This window comes from Octodon degus, unplaced genomic scaffold, assembly GCF_000260255.1.
Source record: "Octodon degus isolate 3935 unplaced genomic scaffold, OctDeg1.0 scaffold00005, whole genome shotgun sequence".
NCBI lineage: Eukaryota > Metazoa > Chordata > Mammalia > Rodentia > Octodontidae > Octodon > Octodon degus.
The window spans coordinates 18,223,135-18,250,553 of NW_004524581.1; the positions used below are offsets into that span (position 1 = coordinate 18,223,135).

The 27,419-nt window shown below is 58.5% G+C and overlaps 1 protein-coding gene across 6 annotated transcripts in view; it reads left to right on the plus strand.

Moving 5' to 3' along the window:
• The window catches only part of Zmiz1 (zinc finger MIZ-type containing 1), a 193,413-nt gene that overhangs the window by 151,992 nt on the left and 14,002 nt on the right, over nt 1-27,419 (plus strand). For 4 of the 6 annotated variants that reach the window (XM_004624081.2, XM_023719073.1, XM_023719077.1 and 1 more), the window contains 10 exons: nt 11,365-11,509; nt 17,724-17,838; nt 18,746-18,963; nt 19,428-19,626; nt 20,547-20,837; nt 22,636-22,818; nt 23,904-23,981; nt 24,523-24,697; nt 24,944-25,085; nt 26,277-26,487. In XM_004624081.2, coding sequence (XP_004624138.1) covers nt 11,365-11,509; nt 17,724-17,838; nt 18,746-18,963; nt 19,428-19,626; nt 20,547-20,837; nt 22,636-22,818; nt 23,904-23,981; nt 24,523-24,697; nt 24,944-25,085; nt 26,277-26,487 — 1,757 coding nt within the window. The remainder of the gene's footprint in view (nt 1-11,364; nt 11,510-17,723; nt 17,839-18,745; nt 18,964-19,427; nt 19,627-20,546; nt 20,838-22,635; nt 22,819-23,903; nt 23,982-24,522; nt 24,698-24,943; nt 25,086-26,276; nt 26,488-27,419) is intronic. The other 2 variants (XM_004624082.2, XM_023719072.1) reach the window with 2 other exon arrangements.

The window sequence follows — 27,419 nt, forward strand, 5'->3', positions numbered from 1 at the left end:
AGAAGGCAGAGAGCTGTTTCCTGCAGGGAAAGAGCCAGTGCTGGAGGGGAGAGGGAGGAGGAGGGAGCCCGTGTGGTGATTAAGCACTGCAGAGGCCTAAACAAATGATACGCCCTCCCCCAGCAGCTCTGTGAGAGGATCAGCTGGGCCTGAGCTGCGCGTGGCCCAGGCTGGCATGGCCTGGGCTGCTGTCTGTCCCTCACCATACCTGAGGCTGCCTCCCAAGAGCCCACATGCAGCCTGCGAAACCTAATCAGCCCTCTTGGCCACTCCACCAGGCATATGCCACAACAGAGAAGAAGGCTCAGGGCCACGAGGCTGGCACACCAGCAAGTGGTGGAGCTGAGGGCTGCCATCGGGGGGAACAGTGTCAAGGGATCAGGAGAAACTTTCTTTAGACCCCAGGGCAGGGTCCTGAGAGCAGGGCCTGGCTGCAGTCAGTCTCCATCTTAGCTGTTGGTGGGGTTACACTTGTGCCCCTTTGGCGCAACAGGGTGAGAACCGTCTGCACACACTTGTAAAGGCAGATGCACACACTTGGGGCCTTGTCCAAGATCACACTCTTAGTGCTGATAGAGAAAGCCAGGACTCCTCCCGCTTCTGATCTCCTATCCCCTCTTCTTTCTTCCGAGCCTCGAATGCAGAGGGTAGGGAGGTGAAGCTCGTATGCATTCAGAGACCAGAGGAGGTCTGAGCTCACCCCAGCCCTTGGCTGGAGCAGCGATTCTCAAGTGGGGTCCAGCGTCAACCTCACTCAAGAACTCGTTAGAAATGCAGACTCTTGGGCTGCACCCCAGACCTGCTGACTCAGAAGCCCTTGTGGGAAGGGACCGGGGCCTGTGGGTTTTAACAACTCTTCCTGATGATTTGTGATTGGGTAAGATGGAGATGACCTGGCCTGGTGGTTGAGTCCCATCCTGGGACTCTAGCATGTAGGAGGTGGGTTTGCATAATGTCACCCAGGGGTATGTGTTGTATTCTTGAGAACCAGGTGGTCCCAGAAGGCTCTGGATGGAAAGAGAGCTTACATGAGCCGGGGGTGTTACACCAGGCAACTGGAGAGTTAAAGAAGCCACCTGGCGAATCCTTTCACCAAGTAAAGGATCTTCTGGGAAGAGAAAAATCTTTCATTTCCTTCCCTACCTCCGGCATTCTATAAATTTAGTGTCTGTGTCAGGTTTTCTTTGAATGAAGCACATGACAGCTATGACTACAAGAAGCAGGTAGTGTGCTGAGATGCTGACAGATGTGCTCCAGAATGCGTGTGAGACCCCTGTGGTTTAGAAAGTTGGCCCAGCGGACCACCAAAGGGCAGCGGGGTCACCACCTGCCAGGCACATGGACAGGTGGTAACAGCCTGGCATGGGTAGCTTTTTGGGTCCACATGAGGAGGTCAGAATGTATGAGTCAGTCTGTGCTCTTGCTTGAGGAGTGAGCTTGAGCTTGTTGTCGCCCGTTGCGCGGGGTTGCACCGCTGCAAGCTGCGCTCAGAGAGGCCCCGACAGTGCCAGCCTCCTCCCGGGCTGAGCACCCCCGTGTGAATCCAAAGTGAACATTGCTGGTGCGGGGCCCCCTGCCTGGCAGCTCAGACCTTGGCCCGATTTGGAGCCAGGGATCATTACCCCAGCGCCGAAGGGAGGAGTTGCCCTGTGGGTTTCTTGCACCAGGAACCTGAGATTCTTAGAAATGAACTGGGCCCGGCACTGGGCCCAGCAGGGAAGGGTGGGGTGAAGCTGGGCTTCCGAGAGGCTGGGGCACTGGGGATCTGCTCAGCAAGTCTCCCCTGAGCTTGCCCTTTGCCAGTGACCTGAACCTCTACTGAGTGGCCAGGGCTGTGGATCTTCCAGGCCACTCTGTGCTTGCGCTGTCCCTTCTCCCCAGCACGTACACACCCCTCGGTCACTCCTTAGGTCTGAGTTTCATGAACTCAAATGAGTGGGATAAAACCACCATTTGTTTTTCTTCTTTCAAAGAAAATGATTTTTACTGGGACACTTTAGGTCTGCATAATAATCACACTCATCGCAGAGACTCTAATTGTACGAGATAGAATTTCTTTTCTCCCCAGGTCCCCTAACCTCCCTTTAAGCCCTCTTCTTCATTGTGAAACCACAACACTAAGTGTTGTCGCTGGTTGTTAACTCCCCCGGGAGGACACAGGGCCTGGGATTGGATGTGGGGTCTGGATCTGGTCGAGAGAGTACACACTGGGGCCTTGTGGCACCCAGACTTGTGGCTTGCTGCCATCCACAAAGGTCACAAGAGCACAAACTGGGACTGTGAGGTTCTAGGGAATGCTAGACCTTGCTCCAACCTGTCCTTAAACTGGAGGGGAGGACGCAGCCGGACTACATGCATCCAGCTGGGAAGCCTCAGAAAAGTAAATTACCCAGGGAAGAAATTGATTCCCTAACCCCTTCTTAGCCCTCCGGCTCCCTGAGAGTGAGCGATGGGCAGCAGTGTTTAGCCAGAGGAGAAAACTGTATGTGCAGAATGCAAAGCAGGCTCTTGGGCTGGCTTCTGCTGTCATGAGGCTGGCATGCAGTGCCGAGAGTCCTGGAGACGGCAACTCGGGGCACAGTAGGCGTGGCCCATTCTCACCTTGCCAGGGTTGACCCATTGCCAGATGGAGGCGCATGCTCACTTTCCTGGGCGGGCTGACCTCACCCCAGCTGCCCTGAGTCTCTGGGCTGCTCTGTACCCACGGGGTGCTCCTTGAGGTAGGGCGGAGGTGGGGAGACCGTGGACCGTGGACTGTTGTGTGGGATCTCGTGTCTTCCTAGAATATGGAAGACAGGTACACAGAGCTACCCTGGGTTCTGTCTGCTGTGGAGCAGAGGCTGGAGCCCAGAATGGGCAAGAGTCCTCTTGTCTGCCCAGTACTCTTACATTGTCATCTAATGCTCCCTCATTTCCCATTGAGGTGACAGCCAGCAAATGGCCATCCCTGGGGTGAGATGACAGAAGCTACGGAGGCCCACCCTCAGGCTGGCAGCGCCTGGAGGGGCGGAGATGGCACCCTGCAGAGGCAGTGCCCCTGAGTAGGGAAGGACGTTCTCTTTCTCCTGAAAGCACAACCTTGACTTTGCACGGAGGAATCTTCGCAGTCAATCCTGAGTCACCCAGGCAGCCCTGGTGCCGTGTGAGGTGGGCACAAAGGTTAAAGGCTGGGATTTTCCTGAAGCCATGGAGAGGCCTCCTGGCAGCTCTCCTTAGGTCCTTGCATCCTGCTCAGCCGGCCCAGCCTCTGCTGGGAGGACAGCAGAACCGGTTTGGGAATCAGGCCTGAAGGCTCTGAGGTCCCCAAGAGTTCAATTCCCAGGGTGTGTTCACACGCCTGCCTGGAGACACAGCCTCAGCCAGCGCGGGAGCCCTTGGGGAGAAGGGGTGGTAGGAGCAAGAGGGTTCTGGGAGCGGGGGAAGGAAAGGAGGGAGGGAGGGATGCCTGAGGTCCTCTCTTGGCTGGGTCTGGAAGGCAGGACCTACCCAGCCTTGGGGAGCAGGCAAGGACAGGCCAGGAACAGCCCAGCTGCACCCTAGCCGTGGCCTGTTTTCCTTGCATGTGGGGTCTGAACACATGCAAGGACCAGGAGGCAAGAAGAGGTGCCAGAGCCACTTGCAGCTGAAGGGCTGCATACAGGCTGTCCTAGTGTTGCCCTTCTCAGCCACACATGACAGAGATGGCAGCAGGGAAAAAGGATCTAGAAAGACTGGGGCAGCCGACCCCAGGCCTGGTGGTGCTGATGGTGACAGGGCAGTAGCGTGGCCTTTCTGCAGGAGAGTGCAGGCTTTCCCCAAGGAAGACACTCTGGTCTTAGGATCCAAGGATCCTCTGTCAGGGCTAGAAGTCTCCAGCCTCCAGCTCCCTGGAGTGTTGTTTTCCATAACCAAGTAGAAGCCCCGCCCCTCCGGAGGCCACACAGGGCTCCGTGCTCACCCACCTGCCCTGCCAGACTCTTGCACCAGAGGGTGTCCCCTCCCCTCCCTGGGCCTGTAGGGATGAGAAGGGGCATGCTCAGGAGAGGCAGGGATAAAAGGAAAGGGACACGTGTGACTCGCTGCAAGATCAGAGTGCAGTACACCCAGTGAGGGGAGGAAGTTGCGCCATAGCCGCACAGGAAGCTGACTGCACATGCAGTAAGAAGCTGGGGCTGTGTCGAGCCATCTCTTGAGGACACACTTCTTCTCAGCCGCAATATCCCAGGCTGGGAACCTGAAACCCTCGGACGGCAGCAGTGGGACCCTTAGGGCCCTTGTCTCCCCATTCCCACTCTGGGCAGCCCCTCTGTAGAGAAAGAGTATCCGTGTGTCTCCTGGTCTCTAGGTTGTTCTGCTTCCCAGACCTGCACAGGTGGCCCAAGAGTGCACCCAGTGGCCTCCTGAGAACCCCATGCATCCCAGAGGCCTCAGGTCACCAGCCCTCTAGGCCTCCATGACCATGTGCTTCCTGTGCTGTTTCCTCCTGAGAGGAGAGGACACCAGGGGACTGGCCATGGGGAGAGGGCTGTTGTTTTCCTTTCTGGGTGCCCAGCAGCAGTGGGCCTGTGGGATAGGACAGCAGGAAACCATCAGGCTGGGTGACAGTTCTGTGGATCGTTCTGTTCTTGGAGGTCATGGGTCGGACTGTTGGTTCCTACAGAGATTGGAGCAGGAAGAGGAGCCAAGCCCCAACTCCATCGCACCCCACCTCCTTACACTGCCCCCTCCTGCAGGCATGGTGGGCTAGGGACTGAGGAGAGGGTGAGGCTCCAGACCCTTGCCAGTGGGTGGGAAAGGCACCTGCAGTCCTCCCAGCCTGTGTCCAGCATTTCTGGGGAAAGACTGCCCACCTCAACCTGCGTGGTGATCTGCTTTCGGCCTGGAGTCCAGGTGGGGGTGTGCAGTTCAGTGCCTAGGACGACACAGCCCGCCTCAAGGAATGCCCCATGTGAAGGAGGCGGTGGCAGGCTGGACTTCTGAGCATCTAGGAGGAGCATTGGTGTGGTCTTCTTAGAGTCAGCCAGAAGACCAAACCAGCAGGGACAGGGCTGGGCCCAGTTTCCATCTTGGGGGATGTCCGGCATTGGTGGCCTGAGAGGAGGATGGCAGGAAATGACAGGAACAGTTGCTTCTTACAGAATGCTTTGTTCGTGCCGGCTGTTGGACCAGCATTTTATGTGCGTGAGCTTCTTTGATCCTTATAACTTAATGAGACAAGTAATATTTTTTATTAGTCCCATTTTGTGGGAGGACAAACCAAAGCTTTGAGAGCCTAAGGAACCTTCTCAGGGTCACACAGTTGCTGCATGGGGAGCAGAGACATGAACCCAGGCGGCCTGGCCCAGAGCCTGTGTCCAGCCCTTCTGTCTTTTAGGGACAAGAGGTAGATGGCATTTTCTTGCTGCCCAGGTTCCAGCCAGGACCTTTGCCTTAAGACTCGCTGTGTCCCATGTGCTCACAAAGCACAGGCCATCTTTTATCTCAGGGCTCCTTAGGCCAGGCCTGTGAGCAGAAACAGTCCCTCTGTGGTCTCCTGTTTTATAGATAGAGTGCAGAAAACCTGGGCCTGTGCCACCACCTTAAATCCCGCACCCCCAACCTCTTTCCTGGACTTCTTCGCCTCTTTTCTGCGCATGAGTTGGGAACTGGAACCCAGGGCTGGAGGCTGCACTGCATGTGACACTCTGCCAGCCACTGTTGTCCCAGAACCCTGTGTGAGAGAAATGAAAAAGGAAGGTCAGAGACTGGGAGGGCCTGGCTCAGGCCTAAGAAACAGGAAAAGCAAAGCAGTCTTTCAAGGTCTCAGCAGAGATGTGACAGACCCAGAGACCCTCAACCCAGGAGCACAGCACCGGCCCAGGGCCAGACTACTCACCGTCTCCCTGTTTCCCCTGTGGCTGTACATACTGTGAAACAGGTGTCCCTTGACTGCCTTTTAGGCTTTCTGTGGTGACGCATGCTGGTGTCTGCATGTGACAGAGCTCTATTCAGGAATGGTGCACTGCTGCAGGTTCTCAAACTACAGGACACCCAGTCCTTTGGGTCTTGGGTATGGTGCTCAGTGTGTGACTGTCTCTCCCATCCTTTCTGCGAACTGGCTTCTTTCTGTGACTCATGGAAACCTGTTTGTCATGTGTTAGCTGGGTAGTGTATGCTAAGCACAGTGCTGGGAGCTGGGGCTGTAGGAGCAAGCCCCTCCTCCCCCGTTGTGACCCTTGGGGACATGCCTTTCTCCTGGCTAGCCAGGCTTGTGACTGGTGCCTGCCTCTATTGAGCACCAGGGGTGACCCGAGGTGACCCGCCTGTGTGTGTGGACAGCCTCCTGCGTGCTCCGTGGAGGGCGGGCCAACAGGAGGCACTCTGCAGACTGAGCCAGAGGATGGGAGGCTCCTGTGCAAACACGGGAAAACTGTCAGGCTGCAGAGGGGACTTGGGTCCGGGCAGCCAAGGAGCAGAAGGAACAGGCTGCCAAGGCAGTCCACTTACAGTGACAGGGGGTAACACAGGCAGGGTTGTCTTCCTGGGGGGGATGGAAGGGCTCCTAGGACCCAAGTGGATCTGGTTACACATGGAAGAGGAGGGAGGAAAGGGACGACATGGGGCCCAGCTCTGCTGCCCCTCGCTCCCAGGTGGGGCCTCCCAGCTCATTTGCTGACTTCCCTGGTGGGAGCAGGCTCCCCACCTGCTGCTTTGTCAGTCTCGTGTGGCCTTAGGAAGCTGTTGGTGCAGAAGCACCTGGAAGTGCCCCCAGAATTTGTATTGTAATAGTGAGCTCCCTAGCACCTTCCTGCCTCCTCCTGCCTAGTTCTCCCTGCTCCCAGATCTGAGGACACGGAGCTGAGTTCCATCCCACTAGAGATCTCCTGGGTCTTGGAAGCTCCTCCCTTTTCTTACAGCATTTCCGGCAATGCCCCTTGCACCCAGGTGCCACCACAGTGTCCCTTAGGGAAAAGAAAAGGCCAATCAGAGGTCAGAGTGAGGTAGACTGGAGTGGAGACCCCCAGGCACTCCCTCCAGCATGTGGGGACAGCTCACAGAGAAAGGAGGGAGGGGTCCCTTGCAGAGCTCTCTGTCCCCAGTCTTCCAGCGAGGAGATCTCTGTGATCCTCGAGGCGCCTTTGTTTCGCTCTGAGCACAGTACCCAGGCTGCAGCACATGGGACAATGCTCCTGCTGGAGTGTGTCCAGGTCCCCGCATCCTGCAGGCTGCCCTTCATGCTCTGCCCAGCCTCCTTCCTGTTCCCACCCATCCTGATTCGCAGGCCTCGCCATCCCAGCCTTCTGTGGGCAGCGCCTCTTTCCCGCTGATTCCATGTGCCTTCTGAGCCAGCTTGGCCCGCTTGCCTGCTCCTTGGATGCTGGGACCTGGCCTCTGCTTCCCGTCACCCCAACCATCATTGTCTGCAGTTCCCCCTCCCTCCCCGGCTTCCCAGACTAGGGCTCTGCAGCTCCTGCTGTCTGCCACCTCTCTGAGGTCAGCTGGTCAGGACTTCCTGCTGTTCTGGGAGTTGTGGGTAGAACAAACATGGACCTGTCCTTGCTCTCTGCCTCCCACCGGGCACACCAGGAGCATCGAGGCCTCTCCACTCCAGACTCCCTCACCCTGACATCTGCTTGGCTTTTTCTTCTCCGAAGATTGTGGTGGCACCCGGCTGCAAGGAGCATTACTGAAAAGATGCGCTGCTGCTCCACACAGTCACCAGGAAGGATGGAACTGGCCTCTGGATCCCAGAATGCCAGCATTCCTCACCCTGAACCCCAACCCAGCTGTTGTCCTGCAGGGTCAGGAGACACGAGAGTTGAGGCCACCTCCCAGTTCAGCTTACTGGGCTTTGCAAATTGCCTGTTTGGCTTGGACTTGGCATCAAAACCATGAAGGGTTTCAAGAAAGGTGTAGACCTGGTCTGCCCCAGCACAGGAGCACCAGCACCTAGTAGGTGCTCAGCAGCTGCTTGTCAGGTGACTAGTGGATGAATGATCAGATAGTGCCTAAGGCACAGTGAATTAATGTTAGAAGCCTGGTGACAACGGTGCTGGTTAGGAGGGGCAGGAGAGAGTCCAACCCATTCTTCTGTACTTATACTGTCTATGCCCAGAAGTTGGATGGATGAGTGCTTAGAAGTCTGGGTTGAGGCTCAGAGGTGGTAGGCAGGACCAAGGCAGTTCCTGCCTGCTGCCCTGCCCAGCTGTGGGCATCTGAGGTGGGGGGCAGGGGAGGAGCCCCTGGGCAGGCTGCTGAGAATGAGGGAAGGAACCCAGCCAGGCCCCTCCTCCCCCCTTGCCAGCCTTGGCGCACTTCGCTTTAGTCATGCTTGGCTTCTTGGAGCCCAGCCCGGTGGGGCTGGCCTCCGTGCCAGCTCTGCAGACCTCAGGCCCCTGGAGTGCCAGGTGGAGCCACCTGCCTCGGTCGACCTGAGAGGGAGTTGCAGGTGCTTCCCAGGCCCCTGAGACCCAGCACGGTGCACTGAGTGAAGTAGCAGGCAAGTGGGGTGGTTGCTGCTGATATAGCACCCTTTGGGGGCAGCCTATGAGTGGAACTCAGGTCAAGCAGGAGCTGGCACGCTGGCTGCCTGGGTGGTAGGAGGGGCGTCTGGGATAGGACCAAAACTGTCTTCTTGCTGCCAGGCTCACTCCCATCACCACAGCAGCCTTCCCCACCCGGCCACTCCATCTTAGACTGCTTGAGCCCCACCCAGCCAGCACACAAGCCACGGACAGCCACCTCAGATCTGGGCATAGCGGGCCCTGCTTGGACTGGTGGCTGAGTCTGTCCTGGTCATAATCCCCACCTGCATGTGTATGGCCTGTGTGTCTTCCCAGTTCTCTGAAGGCCCCTGGACTCCCTCTTTGGCTGCAGATGCCTTTGAACAATGTTTGCCCTGACTAGCTCCTGTTGCTGGGTGCTGATAGGAAAGCCCGCCTCGGACAGCTTTTCGCTGCGGGGCTGCCTGAGCCCTTGGGCCTGTGCTCCCAGCTGCTCAGCCACGGACGGGTGGGCTCTGGTTGTAGGAATGCAGCCTGGCCGTGCAGGTGGGTAAAGACCACTCTGTAACACATCACGCCTGCTCCCCCGCAAGCCAGCCCTGCCACTAGGTCGGCCTTTCTTCCCTCTAGAGAAATCTACTCACTAGAGTGAGGAAGACAGGGCCAGGCTAGACTAGCACAGCCAGGGACCTCAGAGACCAGCCCCAGATCTCCTGTGGTGTATGACGTGGCCAGCACCCAGGCTGAGTGAGGGCTGGGAGGGGCAGGGCAGGCGGCAGGCAGCACCATCTGCGGCCTTCTTTGTGCTGGCAACCAGGCGTCCCTGTACAATCGGGCGGGCCTCGTGTCTGGCGTGCAAATGAGTTCACAGATGCCCGGTGCCCCCTCACGAGAAGCCTAACGAGGGGCCTGGAGAAGACGGGAGCGGTCTGGAGGTGCGTTACGTGCAGCACCAGCCTCTGAGCAGGCTGTGCCCCACCAGCCACGGTAGATGTATGCTGGGCACCTGCTGTAGGAGCCTTCACCAGTTCCTGGGCAGACACATGAGGAGCAGGGGCACCTGTTTTCTCTTATGCCCACCTTCCTCTGGAGTGGCAGCTAGGTGACCCTACAGAGAAGGGCAGGATGCAGCCTTTAGGGCCACCCACCCGCTGCCTGCACACAGTGAGAAACACTGCCCTCTCCTGGCCTGCAGCCCCCTCTCACCTCTTTTGTTGGGCATCTCTAGGGGAGGGGTTGAGGGCGGTTCAGGCTGGCCTCCAACTTGTAGCAGTCCTCCTGCCTCAGCTTTCCCTAGTGCTGGGATTAGACATGCATCACCAGGCCCGACTGTGGTTGGGCATCTTTGTGCACCACCCAGAGCTGAGCCAGTGCACACAGAGGCCCTGAAGAGACTTCTTGGGGCTCTAGACTGATGAGGGATGGCATCTAGGATCTGAGTGGTCGCCGTGAGCTTTGGCATCTGACTCCAGGGCTGGCTGAGTGCAGTGAAGGTGTGAATGGGGGATCCTTGCTAAATCCAAGGAGGTGGGAGATCATGACCACTTGGGGGGTTGCCTGCTGAAGGTTTCCCCCAGGCCAGGGCAGCATCCCTGTCTCTGCCACTCTGAGGCTGTGGTTGTATGAGTGCATGTCTCCCTTGCCCGAGCCTCAGTCTGCCTGTCTATAGAATGGAGCTATAACAGTGAATGCCTGGGATTGTGCCAGGCGGGGTAAGGGTAAGGAGAGCTGAAAATGAGGGCTCAGCTTTGCACCCAGCAGAAGGTTATGTAGAGGTCCGCTGGCAGGCCAACTACTGCCCAAGCCCCTGGGTCCATGTAGCCGAAGTATTCACAGCAAGAGTGGGGAACAAAGCAGGACCTTTCAACGGAGGCCCAAAGAGGGTGTGCAAGGTCCTTACAATCCCATGGTGGGGCTCCAACACACCTTGCCGTCCCAGTTCCCTCCCCAGCCTCAGCACCGTCGTACACTCGGGAAGGCTGGGCCACACTGGGACAGTGAAGGGTGGCAGTGTCAACTGACATTTCCCCAGCATCAGTTCACTCCGGGCTCACCCCCTGCCCTTGCAAAGCGGGGCCTTGGTCCCTCGGTCCTCTGGGTCCTCTGCTCTGCTCTCCTCCCCAGCATCTGGGCCTCACCCTGCAGAGCCCAGTAATGGGTGGGGCCAGAAGGTGCCTGCCTAGGGGCCCATGCTTATGGGGTGATGGCTGGGCAGCTGTCACAAGGAGAGGCCTACACACCCTGGATTGCCTCCAGCTCCAGGACGGCCATAGATTTTGTCCAGACTTTAATTTAGTTTATCTTTTTTCTTCTGCTGCTGGAGATTAAACTCATGGCCTTTGCACTGAGTTTATTTTGAGAAAAAGTCTTTCATTAAATTGCCCAGGCCAGACTCCTGCCTCAGCCTCCCAGAGTGCTGGGATTATGAGCATGCTCACTATGCCTGGCTAGACCATAAGGTTTTTGACCAAACCCTTGAGGAAAAGCCCGGTTGAGCAAACTTTTAAGAGCCAGAGGGCAGGCTCTGTTCCATCTGGGGTGGCAGCAGTGCCTCTCTGTGCCTGTCACAGGGCAGTGTGCCCTCCTGGCTCCCTCGGCTTCCCTCTTCGACATTGTCTGCACTCTGCTGTCCTTCTGCAGCCCCTACTCATACTTCTCAGCGTGGTGACCATCCAAACAGGCCTTGGCCCATGATCAGAGTTCCTCTTCCTTCCCGGCTGTAGTCCCATCCTGCAGTCTGAACACTAAGGTTCCCCAAGAAGGCCTAGTGAGTCTCCTGGGGTCCCCTGAATCTGGGGTCTAAGCTGGCAGCAAGGGTACCTCACAAGGGGAGGGTGTCAGGGGCTGAGCGTGGCAGGACACATTCTCCACAGTGCCACTGATGTCGTGTCCTTCCTTACAGCGCTGCTGTCCTCCTGGTGTGAGGAACTCGGCCGCCTGCTGCTGCTCCGACATCAGAAGAGCCGCCAGAGCGACCCCCCTGGGAAGCTCCCCATGCAGCCCCCCCTCAACTCCATGAGCTCCATGAAACCCACTCTGTCGCACAGGTGAGTGGGCGTGTGTCACCGTGGGTGGGCAGGGCCAGGCGCCTGGGAGGAGATAGCTCTGCATGCCAGAGCTGCGGCCCCGAGTGTCCCGAGTCATGGTAGATGTGCTAGAAGTCCTCGAGGTGTAAGCCAGTCTTCTGCCGCCAAAGCAAGTTGAGAGCCTGCATGTCTGCCCAACTGCTGTCTTCCCTGGCGGGCTCTTGGGTCTCTGGTTCTAGGCTTCTGGGGGAGCAGAAGTCCTGACGGAGTTCCCTCTTTGCTGAGCAGGGTCTCAGGCATGCTCACAGGAGCAGGGCCAAGTAGAGCTCAGGAAAGCCACAGGGCCGGTAGCTCCCCCAAGTGGTTACAGCTCCCACCCAGGCCCATCGCTCGGAGCCAAGTGAGGCTGGGCCTGGTCTGCCAGAGGCCACTGGGCCCTGAGAAATTGTTTGGTGTCCCTGTGCCTGCCCCCAGGAAGCACATGGCCAGAGCTGGCAATTCCCCTGGTTAATTATCCCCTGGTCGCAGCATTCAGCTCTCTGTCAAAGTGCGACACAGGCTTACCCAGGAATGCCAGGGCCTGTCTGTTGCCTGCCCTCCCAGTCCTGCTCCCCACTAAGGACCAGGAGGAGCATTTGCAGTTGGGGCTTAGCTCGTGGAGGGACCCACATCCCCACGCTCACTGCAGTCAGCCGAGGCTGTACCAACGAGCCACTGTGGTACTGAGGAGCCAGCCATGCTTTATAAATAGAAGCTGGTTGACTCCTGGGACTGGGAAGGACCTCGGCCCTCCAGGCTGCTTCCTGCCAGGACAGGATTGCCTTCACACACACACACACACACACACACACACACACACGCACAGAGGGTTGCTGTCCTGATGGACCCTAGGTCTAGTGGTTGACAGCAAAGCTGTCGCTCTGTGTGCCAGTTTGGCTCAAGCCCTGGCATTTGGCCAGCTGGACTGCTTTCGTGGTACAAGATTTTACAGGGCATGTAAGTCCTTGCCTTCTTGATTTTTTTCTAGTATCCAGCCCTCCCCACCTCAGAATTTTGGGGAGTGGGACCATCCCCCTTGGTTGGGAACCGTTGCTCAAGACAGACAGGGCCTCCGCCTCTGGCCTGTAGTCCCTCCCCGGTCAGCCAAAGGCTGCAGGTCGCCCCGTCAGAGCTGGCTGCGGAGCACAGGCCGCAGCTGAATGGTGTTTTAAGCATGGACTGGGTATTGTGCTTCTGACACCAAGCTTAGTGGTTCTGACCTGCCGCCGCCAGAGTCATCCTGGCTGTCATCCACTGCGGGCTCCGTCCTCCCCGGCTTCCTCCTCCCAGTCAGTTCAGCTGAGCTGGTGATGGGCCAGAGCCCCACCGCTCCCAACTGGCACGTGGCTTGACTGTGGTGGCTCAGCTGCGGAGTGCACACATCTGGACCATGGGCAGCTCTTTCCTGGGCCTTTGCCGAGATCCAGTGGTGGGAGATTTCTGGGTCCTGGAGTAAAGCAGGAAGAAGTCTCTGTAGGAAGTGAATCTCGCCATCAGAGAAATCAGGCTCAAGGGGCAGAGTCAGGTAGTAGCAGGAGAGCAAGGCAGTATTGGACTGAGGTGAGAGGCTGCGTTCAGTGCTCAGTGGTGCAGTGTACTTGGCGGTGGTCTCTGAGGAAGGGAGCTGGGTGGGCTGGGAGACTTTCTCGGTGACCCCGGACTCCACTGAGCACCGAGAGACAAGGGCCTTCTGGATGGCAGCCCCTCTCGTGGTGGCTGGGTGCAGTGAGAGAGTGACTGGCCCGAGAACACAGAGCCAGCAGAAGGCCGGGCGTAGCATGGCGCGAGCACCCTGCTCTGCCGGTCAGACCTCAGTCAAGGGGTCCTTGTCGTACCATGAACCTGGTTTGAAGTGGCTTGTTGGAGAATTTCACCCTGAGTCTGCAGTGTACTGTTGCCTACTGATAGGGACATTTAGGGGCGATCTGTCATTAGCACCCTGCCCATTCTCCATGTCCAGGGCTCCTCCGAGGACGCATGGTGGCCCGTGGTTAGGAGTCAGCTGGTCCCAGAACCTAATGAATGTCCCTGGGGTAGAAACCTTACTCCCTCCCAAGGACCCCAGCAGGGCCATCACCTTTAAGACCCCGGTATAATTTCCACAATGTGAAGGAAAGACATGGAAGGGAAAGCTGGGCACTGTCACACTTAGGAGACTGTCACTATGGTCTTTCGGCTTCATATTAAGGTGGGGCCAGGGAGCAGACTGGCTGTGTAAAGACCTAAGAGGAGAGGGAGCCAGGGAGCCCTGAAAATCAAAGGCCCACCCCAACCCTAGACCTGGAGGGTCTTCAGTGACTATAGCGTCCCATAGTGCTACAGTCACTGTCACAACTGCAAGCACAGCAGGAGGCTGAGTGAGGTGTATTCTTCCACCCAGAGCCACGCCGCCAAGCCAGGCCCTTGATCTCTCTGAGCATTGCAGTTCCCGGTGTAGGGAAGGTGATGGAGGACCACAGGGAGGACTGTACAAGTGACTGTGCTGTAGGGATCATACATCGTCAGGGTCCTCCTGCGATGTCCTCTGCCATAGCAGAGATTTCTACTATGCAGTTGAGACCAGAGAGCGCTGTGAGGTCCTGGCCACTGGCCATCAACTGTCCCTGCAGTGACCTGAACTGGGTGTCAACAACTCTTGCTGCCTCCCACTCCCAGTTAAAAAGTCCTGTGTGATTAGCGCATTGTCCATATGCAAATCAGCATCACAAAGGTAATTAGGAGCCTAATAAATCTCATTTATGCTATTAATTTGATTACAATCAAAGCCTGCTGGAGCTTGGAAAGGCTTGGGATAAGGGGTGCCACCTTCCTCCTCCAGGTGTAGGGTATAGGTGCCCAGAGGGAACGATCCCCAGGGTGCAGCAGTGGGGGCATAGCCCTGAAATTGCAGCCCTGGCCTCTTCTAGCTGGATGTTCCTCACTGTCCCTGTCTATAGAAGGGGACTGTCAGAAGTGGCAGAGTTTATGTGCCTGGCACCACGCCTGGCACACGGACTAGCCCTTGTGCCCTGAGCCTGCTGGTGGCACCCAACCTGGCATGCTCCCTGGCCAGCCACCCCAGAGGTGTCCTTCAGAGCCCTGTCTCCCGCTCTCTGGCTTTGTCACATCATCTTCCCAGTTCTCAGGGACTCCAGCTCTCATTTGCACAGCTAAAGCAAAGCTCATTCTATTGTAGGCCCTTCAGACCCCCTAGAAAAAAATCTTTAAAGCACAGAAAGGAGAATGGAGAGACACAGGTCACATGGCTGCCAAGAGACAAAGCCAGGGCGCTTCCTGTTCTCATCCTATAGGAAAAATGAGTGCAAAGAGTGCCGAAGGAAGTGTGGAAATGCCCCTGTGGCTTGGCTTAAAGAAAAGTCACGAAAGGGAACATGCAGGCCTGGCTTTGAGCTTCAGCTGGGGGTTCGCTGGCTAGAGAAGGGTAGGTGGAAGAGCACCCGAGAAACTCTCTGCGGCTTAGGTTCTTCTCTGTTGGTTCTGTTGGCAGGCAGGAAGGCTACCCGGCCTTCCACTGGTGGCATATTTACAGAACTTCAAAGTAAACGGGTGGCCAGGGGGAGGTGGGGCGTTGCCAAGGCTGACAGGGGAGGTCTGCAGCGCGAGGAGCCTTCAAGGCCACAGCAGATGAGTCACGCACGGCCCCGGCAGGCCAGCTGCCACTTCTGCTTCTTCAGCAGGTGCTCGAGGGGGCCTGAAGCCACCTTGCCGCACACACTGTCCCCTCCGGGCCTAAGCGCTGCACGCGCTGCTGCCACCATACACCTCAGCTTTGGGGAGCAAGGCTTCCGGCAAGCAGTGGTTCCCGCTTTGGAAATGCCACGGCCCTCTGCTTCTCATCAAGTTGGGTATGGAGTGAGTGAAACAGGAAGGGGCCAGTTTCTGCCCTTAAGGCCCACACATGGAGGGGAGGGGTAGGAGGGTGTCCAGACAGTATCCGCACAAGGTGGTAGGACATCAGTGGCTCTGGCTCCCAGGAGGGCAACTTCCGGAGCCTGGCCAGGCTCCATCTCAAAGAACAGGAGCATCTGTTTATACTGGATGTCAGCCTAAAAGGCTGTGGGAGCTGCAGGGCAGGACTCGTGGGGAGGACCGGCGCAGAGCCAGCCTGCAGGCCCAGGGCCATCCCGGCTCAGCCACCTACCAGGGGGACAGAGGTGGTCATGGCCCAGTCTCTGATGCACCTTCACTTGCAGCTCACTCTACTCTTCCCAGGCTCCTGGTCCCCAATCTGCCACCCTGGGTAGTGACCAGTTGCTCTGTACCAACGCCGACATGGAGGGACCACCCCACGCTGACCACTTGGTGCTGGAGTTCCTCCTTTCCCCTTGTGCTGGCCCGGCGCCTCGACAGAGCCCGGCCGCAGCCTGGGGAGTGGTGGTGCCACCCTTATGTCCACTTTACAGGTGGAGAAGCCAAGTGCAGGCCTGCTCCAGGGCCCTGAGCTAATGAGGGCACGTCCAGGATCTGTGCTCCGTGGCAGCTGCTTGGCAGGGCCAGAGCGGAATGTGGCAGGGTTGCTGTGGGAGCCCTGAGGAGGCAGATAGCAGAAGCCCCAGCGCGTAGCTCTGTGGCCTGAGTTGGCAGTGTGCCTCCCGGAATGCAGGTCTTGGGGCCAGGACCTGGCAGCTCTGGGATCCCCTGCACTTGTGGATACCCTGGACCAACGCAGGGGCTACGCTGCACAAAGTCCCTGCTTCTGGGACTTCGGGATGATCAGATACCAATCAAGCAGTTCCAGTGGTGGCGAGCGCTGCCAGGCAAATCTCAGAGCCAGCTGAGCGAGCACAGGGGGTGTGGGCGGAGTAAAGCTGCTCCTGTACACTGTGGGCCAGGCAGCTGCTGACCTCTGAGCTAAGGCAGAAAGGAAGTAGGTAGGCAGGGCTCGTAGAAGCGGTCTAGGGACAGAGGCATCTGGGTGAGGAAGGGGCAGATACCCATGATGGGGCCATGGCCGCCCTTCTGGGGGGGCCAGCAGTGTCCCAGGCAGTGACTCACTGGCTTAGTTCCATCTCCCCACCCATCACGCAAGACCCCGCCTCCCTCCCAAAATCCCCACTCAGGTCCTCAGTGTGTGTGGCCCAGGCACCCTGGCCTCAGGACTTGCAGCCTCTCTGATGAGGACAGAGGCCCCTCACTCCCAGTCAGCCTCCTGTGCACCTTGTGGGGCCTCACACACATCAGGGCGCCCACAGCATGGCTCCCCCTGGGCCCATGTCTTCCATTCAGTAAGCTCACCCAAGGGTGGCACAGGAATTGGGGCAGCCTGAGCTCAGCGCTTGGGGGCTGGTACCCACCCAAACCTTGAGGCTACTCAGAAGGCCCACTGAACACTCGCTGTAGGCCTAAAGGCGGGGCTTGCAGAGGTGCCATCCCTGCTCCTGATGGGATGTCACCAAGCCTGGGGGGCACTGGTGGGCTGGGGGCAGGAGTGGAGAGCCCAAGCTGTAATTGGTGGAGAGGGGGCAGGTGTCCAGGGGCAGCTACAAGATGATGGAGCAGAAGCAGCACTCGGCTGGGGCAGGGTGGAGCGCGCTGTTACTCTATAGTGTGTGCTCGGGCTCTGCCTGCTAAGCACCGGAAGCGACTGGAGGACCTGGACTATGCAGAGGGCTCAGGTGTTTGAGAGGGACTCACCTGGCAGAGATGTGCTCAGGAGATAGGTGGGGGCATGTATGCCTGCCCCTGTGTTGTCAGGGTCAGAAAGAAGGTGGACAGAAAGAGCCTGTCTGTATTCCAAGGCTGGGCAGTGGGGCTCCAGGGCCAGCCAGCTGTGAGCAGGTGGAAGGACAGGAACAGCTGAGACTCAGACCCTGGCCCTTCCTATTTCACTGAGTGAGGGTGGAACAGTCCCCAGGGAGAGGAGTGCCTCTTGGAGTCTGAGGATGTTTGAGGAAGGGGCTCAAATTGAAGCCCTGGTCCTGCCAGCGCCCCCTTGCCTGGCCTGTGGGTCAGGATGGGGCAGGCAGCCACTGGTGGCCCTGCAGGGATGGGGGAGCCAGTGACTTCTGCACACCTGTCACCATGCAGGACACACCTGTTCCACTGCAGGCAGCCCGACCACCCTGGGGCCCAGAACTGCCTGGGGTTGGGGACACCAGGGCTGGCTGGAAACAGCGGCGGTGTGGTGAGGCCCAGGCTGTCAGCCATCCGAGCCCTGCCAGCGGCCCCTGACCCTCTACCTCTGTCTCCTCTACAGTGATGGGTCATTCCCCTATGACTCTGTCCCCTGGCAGCAGAACACCAACCAGCCTCCCGGCTCCCTGTCCGTGGTCACCACAGTGTGGGGAGTGACCAACACATCCCAGAGCCAGGTAAGAGCCAGCTCCACCCAGCCACAGCCCTTCTGGAGAGGAGATCCCTTGCCCCCTCAGGCCTGAGGGTTACTGTCCAGCTGGGAGACCCGCTTTCAGGGCACCCCAGCTACAGAGACATGTGCACCCCAGAAAGGGCCACACCAACCTTGGGAGGGCCGCAGCTGGGCCCCTGTGGACTGTGCCCCTCCTAGAACCTTCACCAAGGCTGTGACCTGACAGTTGGCAGGTTTCGTCCTAAGCGATGTTTATTCTGGCTACAGAAGCAGAACTTCCTGTGTGAGTTTTGGCCTCAGGGCTCAGTCTCTAGCCTGGGTTAGATTTCAGCCTAATGCTGTGACTTACCTTGGTGACAGCCCTGACACCCCCGGCCTCCTCCATCCTGTTGCTCCTTTCCTCTCATCCACACGGGCCCCTGACAGGAGGTCTCCCGCCTGCTGGATGGCCACATGGAAGGCCCAGGGCCGACTGCTACCTTGGAAAGGCCATTGTGTGTCCCTCTAGAATCAGGCTACCGGGTTCCTGGGATCAAGATCTTCTGCCCCGAGAGCAGCAGCCCAGGGCTTCTGTGTGGCCATGCTCTACCACAGGGGAGTGGCTCAGCCCTGCTACCAGGACAACCCTCTTCCCTCTCAGAAGCTGCCCGGCCCTGGGGAGCACAGGGGCTGGCCCATGGCCCTTGCTCCTGTCCTCCCCTCATCCCACTCTGGCGGAAGCTCTCAGGCTCCATGTAGCCCATGTCCCAGCCTGCCCCTGGGAACCCCGCACACCAGGAACAGTTCACATCCCCTCCTTGCCCCTCTGTAGCCCTTCCCTTCTCCACCCTTCCCCGTATCTCCACCCTTCCCCATATCTCCACTCCACCCTGGGTCCCCGCTAGGCTGACAGCCGCTCTCTCTGCTCACAGGTCCTCGGGAACCCTATGGCCAATGCCAACAACCCTATGAATCCAGGCGGCAACCCCATGGCGTCGGGCATGACCACCAGCAACCCCGGCCTCAACTCCCCGCAGTTCGCTGGGCAGCAGCAGCAGTTCTCGGCCAAGGCTGGCCCAGCGCAGCCCTACATCCAGCAGGGCATGTATGGTCGGCCCAACTACCCCGGCAGCGGGGGCTTCGGGGCCAGGTGAGCGGCCTCGGTGCAGGTGGGCTCCAGCTTAAGCCGCAGCTCCCTGCCTCCTGCCTGAGAAGTGAGGGCCAGTGCTGCCACTGTCACCTGGGTTGTCCTGTCAGCACTCAGGTTGTTGTGAGAGTGTAGGGCCTGCAGCGGGAGCAGGGCCACGAGGGTCTCACTGCTCCCAGTGACCTCTGCCTATCAACTAGAAGACCTGGGGGCTGGGAAGAGATCGCTGGAGGCAGCAGCCTAGGCAAAGCCCTGTGCCCTGCTGGTGCCTGTGGGGAGAATGAGGCAGAGGCTAGATGCCCCCAGCTCTGGAAGAAGAGACAGGGAAGCCCAGGGAGGAGCTCAGGGGACATGAGACAGGGCAGATGCAGGTGGGGGTCGCTGCTGGCCTTTTTGCTCCTTCATCTGGAGGAGGCTGCTCCCAGGTTGCGCATCAGAGTCTGAAGTCCCTTCCTCCTCTCCCGCAGCTATCCTGGGGGCCCGAATGCGCCCGCGGGCATGGGCATCCCTCCACACACCCGGCCACCCGCCGACTTCACTCAGCCTGCGGCTGCTGCTGCAGCAGCTGCAGTGGCAGCAGCAGCAGCCACAGCAACTGCCACAGCCACGGCCACCGTGGCAGCCCTACAGGAGACGCAGAACAAGGACATAAACCAGTATGGACCGGTAAGGGTCCCTGTGTCCCAGTCCAGCCTCAACAGGCACCAGCCTAGGGGAGGAGCAGGTCAAGTTGGGGCCACAGGCATCTGTGGGAGACGTGGAGACAGTGGGCGTGGTCGGTGCTATGCTCCACATGGTCCAGTGGTTCGTGTGTCTACATATAGGGATAAAGGCAGGTATGGCTCCGTGGCCCTCCTACTCACCTGAGAGTGGGCCCCAGGTCTAAAGATAGCCCTGTTGCCTGGCTTAGGGCACACACCTGTAATCCCAGCATATGGGAGCCTAAGGCAGGAGGAACACCAAGTTCGAGGCCGGTCTGAGCTATGTAGTGATTTCAAATCCTGCCTGGACTAGGGATTTCAAATCCCTGCCTCCCCCTGGAAAAAAAAAAAAGATGAAGTAGAAGACATTATCCCATCTGTGGGTTCTTCCCAGACCCCCGTGCAGCTCCCCACAGAAGGGTTGGGTGGGGTATGAGGAGAAGGGGCCCCCACAGCCATGCAAGACAGGGGCGTGGGGCCCTATCGCAGGTAGGCACAAGGGAAAGGGCTGGGCACAGGGTGTCTCTGCTGGTTGACCACGAGGGCAGGGCCAGGGCTCTAGAGAAAGCGGCTTCAGCCTCCATCCTCATCCCCCTCCACCTCCAGTGTGCCTCACCCCTTCCTGTCCCCTGCCTGCCACCCTGGAAATGCTGCCTGTGCATTGGAGTGACTGCACCCCGCCCGCCCGTGTTAACACCCCCCTGGCTGCACCTTTCCCGTGTGGCCGGCAGAGGGCAGCAGCGAGCCCAAGAGGAGGTCGGCCTGGGCCCCCCTGCAGCCACACGAGAAAGTGCCCCCTCCCTTCCGCCCCCACCCTTCCCTCCCTGCACTTTCAATGCATGTGGCATTTTATTCTTTTTTTTTCTTCTTCTTCTCCCGTTGAAGGTCTGTTCCTCTTTCCAGATGGGTCCCACCCAGGCGTATAACAGCCAATTCATCAACCAGCCCGGGCCGAGGGGGCCTGCCTCCATGGGGGGCAGCATGAACCCTGCCAACATGGCGGCTGGCATGACGCCCTCGGGGATGAGCGGCCCTCCCATGGGCATGAACCAGCCCCGGCCGCCTGGCATCAGCCCCTTTGGCACCCACGGGCAGCGGATGCCCCAGCAGACGTACCCGGGCCCCCGGCCCCAGTCCCTTCCTATCCAGAGCATAAAGAGGCCATACCCAGGAGAGGTGAGTGGGAGAGGCAGGTGTGGGGGCAGGGCGGCCTGGAGTGACCCCTGGAAAACCCGGATCAGAAGGCCAGGCCTAGCTCTGCCCTCACCCGCGCCGGGTATGGAAACCATTGCTAACTCGGTGCCATTGAGTGAGGACCGTCTCACACTGAGTCTTCCCCAGCTGCCCTGCGAGAGCAGCTAAGCCAGGTTCAGTGGCAAACGCCTGTAGCCCCAGTGCCCTGGCAAGCTTGAATGAGGAGGTTCAAGCCCAAGCTCAGCAACCTAGTGAGACCCTGCCTCTGAATTTTAAAAGGACTAGGGATGTAGCTCAGTGTGGAAGTCCTGCGTTCAATCACAGTACTGCAAAAGTAAGTTCGTACATAAATAAAAAAGAATCAGAGCTGAGACTGGCTTGTCAGTGCAGTGCAGGAGGGGTGGTGCCGGCTGCCTCTGGGGCCCATGCACATCTGGCCATTACGTAGGGAGCAGCATCACCTCTCGGGCTGCCCAGCCAGCTGAGGGAGGGTGGGCAGCAGGGCACACTTCCCTGCCTTTGGAAACTGGGACTAAAGCAGCAGAGGGAATAGTTCCAAGCAGGACCCAGGGGAGTGTGGCCTAGCAAGCTGTGGAGAACTCGGCCTGAGGTCAGAGCAAATGCCTGTCACCTGGCTTCCAGGCGCTATCAGAAAACAGCTGTGAAGAGCCCATCTAGATGCCCACGAGGAAGTCCCAAAACCCTGACCCAGTAGGTCCCCCTTGTGAATTCCCCCTAGACTGCTCACCCAGCCTTCTGCCTGCACGCCCACCCTAAGGTCGCTCCCTCTGTCTTCTCCCAGACTGGGCCCCTGCCTGGGCTTGCAACAAGTTTCTATGCTAAAGAAGGAAGAGCCTTGAATGTCCATTTAGACCCTATCCGGCACCCCTGGTGCATGCCACGTGGGCATCAGCTGGTGGAGCTTGGCTGAATCCGGGAGGGGAGAGACTTGCCTGGAATTCAAACACCCAGGAGGCTGGGTCAGCCCCTGGCCCTGGCCCTAGATGGCACCAGAGGGGCCAGAGAACAGCCAGGGTCAGCTGCAGGGTCAGGGTCCCTGGGGGCACCTCGAGCAGCTGCCTCTCCCAGTGCACAGCCCCACACAGCTCCTGGGCCCTCTTCCCAGACCTCCAGGGGCCCACTGCCTGTGCTGGGGACACATCTGTGAGCTCCGCCTTGGATCTGCCAGCCCCAAGGGAGGTGATCTCAGTGGGGGCCAAGCAGAGTCCTCAGGCTGTCGCTCTGCCACCTCCACCCCACCCCTCCCGTCTGCCCCAAAGAGCACACCAAAGGCTGTTTTCACTGAAGGTCTTATCCTGGTCACAGCATGGCTTCCCTCCAGCTACGTAATGCCTCTTCCAGGCAAGGAGCCAGTTGCTGCCTCCGTCACCTGCTGGCCCCAGGCGCCTGGAGGACAAGAGACACTTAGAGAGTGGCAGGTTGCCAGTAGCCGAGAGCTGAGCACTGGGCCTGCTTTCTGTTCAGTGTGGGGTTCAGGGACAGCACCACCCAGAGCCAGCCTCAGGGTACAGAGGTGTCCTCTTTCTGGAAACGTCTCTGTAACACAGCCCTGAAGCACTAGGAGGGCCACAAAGGAGATTTCAAAGCTGAGCCTCCTCCAAGCGGCCCATTGAGAAGCTCTGAAGGTGTCACCAAGTTCCCAAGATGTCCTGTCCTTGGGTGTCACAGGAGGAAGGGACCTGCACCTCCGTGTGCAGGTGGGGAGGGTATTCACCTCTGTGGCATGACAACCTTTCCTGTGTCCTTTCTGCCACCATAGCCCAACTATGGAAACCAGCAATATGGACCAAGCAGTCAGTTCCCCACCCAGCCAGGCCAGTACCCCACCCCGAACCCTCCGAGGCCACTCACCTCTCCAAGCTACCCGGGACAAAGAATGCCGAGCCAACCCAGCACTGGGCAGTACCCGCCCCCCACGGTCAACATGGGGCAGTATTACAAGGTGAGTTCCCCCTGGGGCCGCCGGGCCCCGCCTCCCTGCTACACGTGTGCTCAGCCTCACCTTGTCATTCGACCCTGCTGGTGGTCCCTGGTGACACCCAGGCCCAGGGGAATATGTCTGGTTTTCCCCTTTGTGCTCAGAGCGAAGTAGCCAGGAAGTCAGCCTGGCCATTCTCGGTTCCTATTCTTGTGGGGCTCAGAGAGTGGTTTCTCTTCTCCTTACCCGAGATAACAATAAAAGAAACACTTTGTTAGAGAAAAAGCGGCTGGCTTTTGAGTCTGGACGCTGCCTCAGCACGCAGGCGGGCGCCAATAGAAAGCTCTCATACAGCTGCAGACCGGACTCCGTTTTGTCTCTCACATTCCCTGAATTCGCACACGGCACTTGCTGCGTGTGTCTTTTCACTTCCAGGGCTGTCCAGTCCTGCGGAGGATTTGAACTGTTCTTGAGTTTTCACTTTTGAGATACTTTGATAAACATCTTCAGACACCTTGCCTTTTCCTACAGGTTTATTTAAAAAGACACTCTCAAGAGGAGAGTGGGTGTGGTGGCACACACTTGTAACCCCAGTACTTAGGAGGCTGAGGCAGAAGGCACCCTGTACATCTCAGGCCTGGGCTACGTAGTTCAAGGCCAGCCTGAACTATATTACAAGACTCTCGGGGCTGGGGAGATGGCTCAGTAGGATAAGCACTTGCCTGGCAAATGCAAGGGTCTGAGTTCAATCCCCGGTTCTGCAAAAAAAAAAAAAAAAAAAGACTACAAGACTCTGTCTCAAGACTCTATAGTGAAGAAATTTTATTATTTTTACATTTGCTTGTCAGAGAACCATACCAGCCTCATGACCATCTGCCGTGTGGCTTTACCGGTTTTGCTCTGGTGTCAGCGTGCTGGGCATTGCCAGTTTCTCTTGCTCAAGTCATAGCTATGGACAGAGAGGTGTAAAGCTGTCCCTGAAGAGTGAACAGCTCAGCCCTACATGTTCCCCCTGCCCCCCAGCCCTGTATTAAGCAAACCCCAGCATCCAGGAACTAGGCTTTGGGGCCTCCTACGCCCCTCCCAGCTCTGCCATCTTGTCTTGACAGCCAGAGCAGTTTAATGGCCAGAGCAGCACCTTCTCGGGAAGCAGTTACAGCAACTACAGCCAGGGCAGTGTCAACAGGGTATGTCCCTCCCCGGGTCTGTCACCAGCAGCCTTGCCCTTGGGCCTCTCTTCCTGCCTGTCCCAGCCTCTTTGGTGGGAGGGGGGTCCACAGATGGGGTCCTCTTCCTGCCTGTCCACTCTGGGGCACAGAGGGACCAAAGCTTAGAGGGTTAGTAAGCTGAGGACAAGGGTGAGTGGAGGCCTGAGGGAAAGGAGAAGGGCTCCTGAGAACAGGGACCCAGGGAGGGATCCAGGGGACACAGCCTTTGGCTGTGGTGCAGGGAGCCTGTCTGGTTGGTCCCTACTGTCCTGTCCTTCCCTGCCACCCTGAGTTTCAGTGCCCCATCTGTCAAGTGGGCCTCGAAATCTGCGTCCATCCAGTCCTGCAGTGTGCACCCAGACAGGGATAGGATCCCTGGGCCAGCTGGCCTCCCAAGGGGGAGTGGAGGCTTGCAGGAGCCAGTGGGTTTCCCCTGGCGAAGGTGGGGTGCACATTCGCAACCAGAGCCTCGCTCACCCCTGCCACGTCCTAACCTATCTGTGGTTTCTCTTTCCTCCAGCCTCCCAGGCCGGTTCCTGTGGCCAATTACCCCCACTCGCCTGTTCCAGGGAACCCCACGCCTCCCATGACCCCTGGGAGCAACATCCCCCCCTACCTGTCCCCCAGCCAAGATGTCAAACCACCCTTTCCGCCTGACATCAAGCCAAATATGAGTGCTCTGCCCCCGCCCCCAGGTAAGCTCTGCCCTGTCACCAGTTCAGTAGGAGCTGGGCTCTGGGGGACAGGGGGTTGGTAGCAGGGAGCCAGAGGCAGAGGAGTGGTACGTGGTCAGGGCGTGGCCTGGTGGCCCTGAAGGGCTCTGGGTACCCCTGGGTACAGCCCAGCTTCTGTGGCTCTGGCTCCCACCTCTGTGTCCCCTGAGCACGACGCCCAGGGCAGTGTGGCCGGCAGCACGAGGCTCACCCATGTCCCATTCCCAGCCAACCACAATGACGAGCTGCGACTCACGTTCCCGGTGCGGGACGGCGTGGTGCTGGAGCCCTTCCGCCTGGAGCACAACCTGGCCGTCAGCAACCACGTGTTCCACTTGCGGCCCACAGTGCACCAGACCCTGATGTGGAGGTGAGCATGGAGGGGGTCCTCGGAGGTGCCACCCACCCTGGGCCAGGTGTGGCCTTGCACAGGTGGTAGCAGCAGCCTTCTGTCACCTGCCCTGGGGATGGACCCACAGGCACAGGGAGGGACCAAGGGCTGGGGCTGCCCGCACTCGGCCCAGTCCTGAGTCACTGGGGACTCCCGGGAGGATAAGGTGCCAGCTTGCCTGCAAGGCTGAGAAGGAGGGCGTCCTGGGAGAGATCCTGCACTGGCAAGGGAGAAAGCGATGAACAATATGCACATGGCATAGACAGGAGGCTGGCAGAGGACGGTGGAGCTGGGCCAGCAGCACGCACTGGACCTAGAGCTCCCTCCTGGGCAGGCACGCACTGGACCTAGAGCTCCCTCCTGGGCTAGACCTGGCTGGACCTTGGTGCCAGGCAATGCTTTCTCCCCGTGACAAACCAGGAAGCCAGGGCCAGTGAGATAGCTCAGTGGTCTAGAGCGCCTACCTAGGCAAGTTTAGGCAAAGTACAGGGACCGCAGTTCAATCCCAGGCACCACAGGCCGCAGTAGCCCCGCCTCCAGGGTGGGCTAAACTGGCCACAAAAACAAACAGGAAGCTGAGGCTAGAGGATGAATCACACGTGTGATTCTCTTCGGTGCGTACAGGCAAGGTGCAGCCTGTGTCTTTCTGGCCAGCACCAACTTGTGGTGTCTCCCTGCTGAGTGCTTTGTGCCTGGACAGGCTGCCTGACACTGTCACCCCTTGCCTGGGACTAGAGTCCCCCCAGTGGCTCCGGGAGCACCCTGAGGGCTCTGGCACAGGCACACTTAGGCACACTCTGGCACAGATTCACATTCCTGAGCCAGCCACTGAGGGAGCCAGGGACTCAAATCTGGGAAGGTTTCAGAACACAGGATGCTTAGGCTGGGGGACTTCTGGCAGGGCACAGAGCTAGGCTGGGGTGCTGCTAGCTCCTGCACCTTACCAGGAGAGGCTGCTGCCTCACCAGGGCTCCAGTTGGCACACAGCATCTATCTCTGTCCCTGGGGGGCTGTCACCCTGGTAGCAGGGGCATCAGGGAGGCTGCAACTAGAACCAGGACTTCAGTAGGAGTGTTGGAAGATGAAGCAGGGAAGGGCCATGGGGCACAAGTGTGGGGGCCTCCAGTGAAGCTGAGCCCCGACCCACCCCCTCCCCCATGCCACCCCCAGGTCCGACCTGGAGCTGCAGTTCAAGTGCTACCACCATGAGGACCGGCAGATGAACACCAACTGGCCGGCCTCGGTGCAGGTCAGCGTCAATGCCACGCCGCTCACCATCGAGCGAGGGGACAACAAGACCTCGCACAAGCCACTGCACCTCAAGCATGTGTGCCAGCCGGGCCGCAACACCATCCAGATCACGGTCACCGCCTGCTGCTGCGTGAGTATGGCCGCACTGGGGCAGGGATGCCTGCAAGGCCTTGGGGCCTCAGGGTCCATGCCTGTCCAGCCCCAGCCATGTCCTAGGTTGCTATCCCTTATGCTCCAGGCCCCTAGGTGATCAAAGCTTTAGCCCCACCCATCCTCACAAGGGACTTTACTCAAGCCCCACTCCCAGTAGCCACCCATGTCTTTCATTGGTAGAGCACTATGTCCGTCAAAGTGCCTGCAATTTTTGTTTTGCCTCCAGTTTCCTCCACACCCACCTCTGCTACACCAAGGGCTTTGTCACCCAGCCCTATTGGCTTCAAGGTGTGTGCACACACATTTGTGTGTGCATAGTCCTCTGCCACTCACAGTTGAGCCTGTCCCTTGAGATCAGGCGCTGGCACACAGGGGTTCCTGGGGAAACTTGCATGGGAATGATTTGCTTGGCCATTCCCCAGAGGACCCAGGATAAGGAAGTGTTCTCTGCTGAGGCTGCGGTGACTGACGTCACCAGAGCAGGAGTGTCGTTCAAGACTGTGCAGCCAGGGTTGCTGGGGTGCAATCCCGGAAGGCTTCCTGGAGGAGGGGTTGCAGGGATGCGCCATTCATGGGGAAGGGCTGAAGACTCCTGCACAGAGATAGGGGAGGATTAGAAGTATGCTAGGTTCTACCCTTCTCTACTGCTGGTGGGAATGTAGACTGGTGCAACCATTATGGAAATCAGTGTGGAGACTCCTTAGAGAAGTTGGACTGGAAATCCCATTTAAACCAGCTATTCCTCTACTGGGAATTTTCCTGCAGGATCTGAAAACATCATATCATAGTGATATATGTGTGCCTATGTTTATAGCAGCACCATTTGTGATAGCCAAATCTTGGGAACAACCAAGATGCCCATCACCTGAGGAATGGTTGAAAAAGATGTGGTATTTTTACACAATGGAG